A 4,696-nucleotide genomic window follows, 5' to 3' on the forward strand; every position below is an offset into this window, starting at 1 on the left:
CCCCCACCCCCCCCCCCCACCCGGACCATCTTGACAGAGCTTACCCCTTCCGGAATATGTTCGGAAACGAGCACCAGCTGTTCCACGGTGCGTGGAGCGAGCGAAGCTCTCCTTGCTCGTTGGAGTGCCCCTGCCGTTGAGAACAGCCTTTCAACAGCTCCAGATGACGCGGGCACGCCCAAGCACACAACTGCGAGCTTTGCGAGACGTGGGAATGTTTCCCCATGCTTATGCCAATAAGCTAACACGTCGTCCGCTGTCGACGTGCTGCTCAGGTACCTGTCGAGTTCCGATTGCTCGTGATGTGCTGTTGGACAAACGACATCCAATAGTGCGTAGGGGTCGCGTGCGTCGCCTATCCCTTCCTGCCCCACGTCACATTGAGCCTGTTGCGAGGACGCTTTGTCAGCAGTGGCTGCTGGGCCCTGTTCAAAAGAAGCGTGGGAATACAACGTGAGTGACGCATTAAGGTTGCAACTCGTAATGCGTCATTTGAATGCCGAATTGATCGGCAAAATTATTACATCGAATACTGTAAATGGTTTGTGCACAGGCTAAGATTGTCTCTCTTCGAAGGGAAGTATTAGTAAAAGAATCGGCATAAGTACGCGATAGAAACTGACTCTCGTTGTAATAAAAAAATAACTTCGGTAGATGAACACGGCGCAACTTTTATGAGAAAGCAATATGAATGAACTAGTTGACAGCCGATATTGAGAATAAAGAGCAACACATGCAAGCGCACGAGAAAAATTTCGACCCCAGTGTCTTTCCAACACATGGCCGATTTGTAACGCTGGATGAGAAAGACAATACTATTCGTAACAGCCCTCTAGATTTCCACTTTACACTCCAATACAGTTTCATGCATTGTGATATCACGTTCGGCCAGCCTCAGAGTCGAAGGCGACATCCTTGGAGTCTCATTAATTTAAATTATGAAGTTACTGATCACGGCACACAGGAAGACACGTTTGGCACCCGCGTACAGGTTGGTTACTATCTTTACATTTGACTTGATTAGTCACTAGATTGATTTCACTGTATTTTTCACTCTACCCATTCGAAAAATAAGGTGAGCTACCTGCACGTGGGCTTCAAGTAGCCTTTCAACAGCGGCTGTTGCTTCGTTTGCTGTGGGCTTTGCAAGCCCTGGGGCAACCGATGCATTAAATACTCGGAGTTTTTGTCGTGGATGGAGCACACTTGAAGCCACAAAAAAGTCGTCGTAGAGCACTTCTTCGAAGCGGTTGTTCAGTTCCTCCAGGACCGTGTTTTTTAGGTCAGGAAATCTGAAAGGGAATAAATAATTACTGACCTGAGATAAAAATATGTACTACTACTGCAACGTTAGGTTATCTAAAAAAACTGCTGGTATCGCTTGGTATATAGCCAGACAATGGCAATCAATTATTACAAAGAAAACGCGACCCGCGACTTTGTAGGTCAATAACCCTATTGATCAGGTATCTAGGCTTTAGAGAGCCAAATAGCCTGTAAAAGGAAAGGAAGGCTGTTTCTATTCGTGATCCCGTTATACGATTCAAAACTGTATTAGCTGCACTTATTCATACTTTAACCTGTTGATCGGATATCGAAATGTTAACGCTAATCTTGTTTCTCACAGTTCATGGCCAAGAGGACGAAGCGACGAAATGAGAGGAAAGTTAGTGAAATCGCGCGGGTATGCGTAATTAATCGCGAACCATTCACATGTCAAGAAAAGTCGCTTCCTACGCAAGGATTATGAACATTAAGAACCCTGATTTTTATTTCCTCCCTACGACTTTTTCGTGCCCAGAATAGTATACTTACTCAGAAGTCCGGCAATTGTTGATTTGCGCGTAGCATGAGCTAATGCTGATATGTAAGTCACATGACGTCACTCCGTCCGATTGCAACCGGTCGGTGGCGTCTGCAAGAGGCCTGAGCAGCGCCAGAATTTCACAAAAACGACCAGAATTCATTTCCATCTGAGAAACGCTTATGCGTCTTGTCGGGTTGCTTTCATTATATTCTTTCAAAACTTCCATGACGGAGTTGAAGACATCAATCTGAAACAGAAAGAAATTTAATTTAATTATGGGGTTTTACGTGCCAAAACAACGATCTGATTATGAGGCACGCCGTAGTGGGGGACTCCGGAAATTTGGACCACCTGAGGTTCTTTAACGTGCACCTAAATCTAAACACACGGGTGTTTTTCGCATTTCGCCCCCATCGAAATGCGGCCGCCGTGGCCGGAATTCGATCCCGCGACCTCGTGCTCAGCAGCCCAACAAACAGAAAGTTTAGCCAAGGACAGTAGAGCTTTGCCCGATATACGTTTATCAGCAAGGTGTCTGCTTTTGGAGAAAGGGAAATTAATCAGAGTTTACGGTATGTTTCTGTTTAAGCAGTGTCTAGGACGATTAATAATCATAAAACACTGCTTAAAATAAGGCTATTCATGAAAAAGAAGCAGTAAATGTTCTTGCAAATTCGAATCGCAATCAAATGCCAAAAACACACGGCTTGATATAAATACACGACGCAGGGCTTGATATAAATACACGACAAGGGCCTGATATTGAACTGTTTGCGGCAGCGGCCATTGCGAGCCTTCTTTGCCAATGCCATTAAAAATGCCTGCTGGCTCAAACTGTATTAAAACTGAGCGGAATGAATGCTGCAGCCCTCGCTGTCAAGCAGCTTCTATTATATGTCCGCAGTCTGCCTTGCCTATTGCGTGCGTACTTCGACTTACCGCATAACGGGACAGGGAAGGAGAGGACGCCCCGTGTTAATTTGGTATCCCATTTCAAAGATTTTCGGTCACAGATTTTCGAACTTCGATTTTAGACCAGCGTTCAGTCTATATTGCTGGTCGTTCGCGTCTTGGTATAGCTAGAAAATTTTCTGCACAACTATGCAAGATGAACTGAGGCAACAGTTTTTTTTTTTTTGTCTAACCAAAATGTTGCTACCCCCCCCCCCCCCTCCCTGTATTTCTCTACATTGTCTATATTAGAACTGTACATGTTCGCCTACGAGTTTCTCCTCTAGTGACAATGACGCTGGAGACGATCAAATGCTCCCATCGGACTTGCTAAGCATATTCCATTTTCCGAAGGAAAAATTCAACACATTTGGCTGGAATCAAATTCCTTCAAGCGTTGGCCGTGATCGCCTCCAGCGCTTTTTAAAGCATTACCGCTGGTGGCCGCGATTACAGATTACAACGCTAGCAGTGATCGCGGCCCTATGCAAGTTCGCTATGCTGACAAGTTTAACAAAGCGGCAATAACACAATAATTTATAAGTTCAAAATGTTACCTCCGTCAAGCGCTTGAGTGCCGCGACCAGAGAATTCCACCTTGTTCCGGCAGGGGGGATCAAATCTTTTCCGCAAAGCACCTTCAGACGTTCAGTCCAGTAGCAAGAGCGCCTAAAAACATTCACTGTGGCATTAATGAGCGCCAGAATCTCCTTTGCCCCTTCGTCTTTGCGCAGCGCTGCGTTGACGGCAAGTTGCAGTGTGTGTGCGGCACATCTCACTCTGTGGAAGGATGCGATGGAAGTGATCTCTTCACCGACTGGTTCAGGCGGCTCTTGAAAACTGTGCTCAGACTCGGAGCCTTCTTCGTCCGGAACCCTATCCAGCCATTCTTCACCGAAATGTTCGGTCATGTTGAACGCTTTCGTCATGTTTGCAGCATTATCACACACTACGGTGCCAACCTGCGGCTCCCTCACGCCGCGTGACCGCAATTCAGCAACAAAAGTTTCTCTAATGTTTTGCCCAGTATGGCGGCCTTCAATGTGCCGAAAAGATACAGTGTACAATTGGAGTTTCCAGTTTTTTCTACATACTGCACCCTGATGCCCATGACAGACTGACGCACTCGACTAGACCAGATGTCGACAATGAAATGTAGACTGTTACTTGGGGCATTAGAGAGTTCTGTATTAAGATGTGGCAGCGCGACTTTTGTTGCCAGGGCTTCGAGTTTCCGCGAAACTGTTCTCGGAGATGGCGGGGTGAGCTCGGGCTTTAAAAACTCAACAAGACGCTTGAATCCAACACCATTTGTTACAGAGAGAGGAAGACCATCCAATGCCACCATTTCTGTCACGTATCTGGTGAAAGATTTCTGCAGGCTGTTAGAAGCTGGTAATTTTGTGGTCGTTCCTTTTATTTCGTGGAACCTCGCTACGGAGGCATCCAAAGTCTCCTGGCGCTTCGCTTCAACATCTTGGTAGGCCCCTTTGTGAACAAGCTGAAAGAACATTGGATATTATGTATAAGTTATGTACACACAAGATTGATTCTAGGGAAATGAGAACGAGCAAAATTTTATATACCGGGTATTCAAAATTAAGCTTTACGGAATTTTCAAAGATTGCCTGTGGCAGGTAGCGTATTTCTTATCGTTGAGCTGGGTCATTTGATGAGGGGGACATGAGTTGCACGAGAAATCGGAAGACATATTCAACTAATTTACAAAAATTATTAATTAACTTCTTAGTTAATTACTTTACGACACATACTGCAATTTACGAATTGCAGCCGGTGAGCTTGTGAGGCATATCCATTTGCAATGAATTTCCAGAATGAAATTAGTTTGGAGATATGCGCCATGAAACCCGCCGTAAAAATGCACTGTTCCACTTTTTTTTTTTTTTACCAAAATGCTGTTTTATAAATTGAAGCACG

The 4,696-nt window shown here is 45.2% G+C and overlaps 1 protein-coding gene across 2 annotated transcripts in view; it reads right to left on the reverse strand.

Moving 5' to 3' along the window:
- The window catches only part of LOC125943733 (zinc finger BED domain-containing protein 4-like), an 11,458-nt gene extending 7,628 nt beyond the window's left edge, over nt 1-3,830 (reverse strand). Inside the window, exons 1-3 of one of the 2 annotated variants that reach the window (XM_049663222.1) lie at nt 3,316-3,830; nt 1,816-2,054; nt 1,085-1,292 (exon numbers count right to left, since the gene is read on the reverse strand). In XM_049663222.1, the coding sequence (XP_049519179.1) occupies nt 1,085-1,292; nt 1,816-2,054; nt 3,316-3,687 (819 nt within the window). In that variant the 5' untranslated portion in view covers nt 3,688-3,830. Of the gene's footprint in view, nt 1-70; nt 426-1,084; nt 2,932-3,315 lie in introns of those variants that run through there. The other variant, XR_007465864.1, reaches the window with a different exon arrangement.
- Nucleotides 3,831-4,696: the final 866 nt, after the last annotated feature.

This window comes from Dermacentor silvarum, chromosome 3 (assembly GCF_013339745.2).
Source record: "Dermacentor silvarum isolate Dsil-2018 chromosome 3, BIME_Dsil_1.4, whole genome shotgun sequence".
Classification (NCBI taxonomy): domain Eukaryota; kingdom Metazoa; phylum Arthropoda; class Arachnida; order Ixodida; family Ixodidae; genus Dermacentor; species Dermacentor silvarum.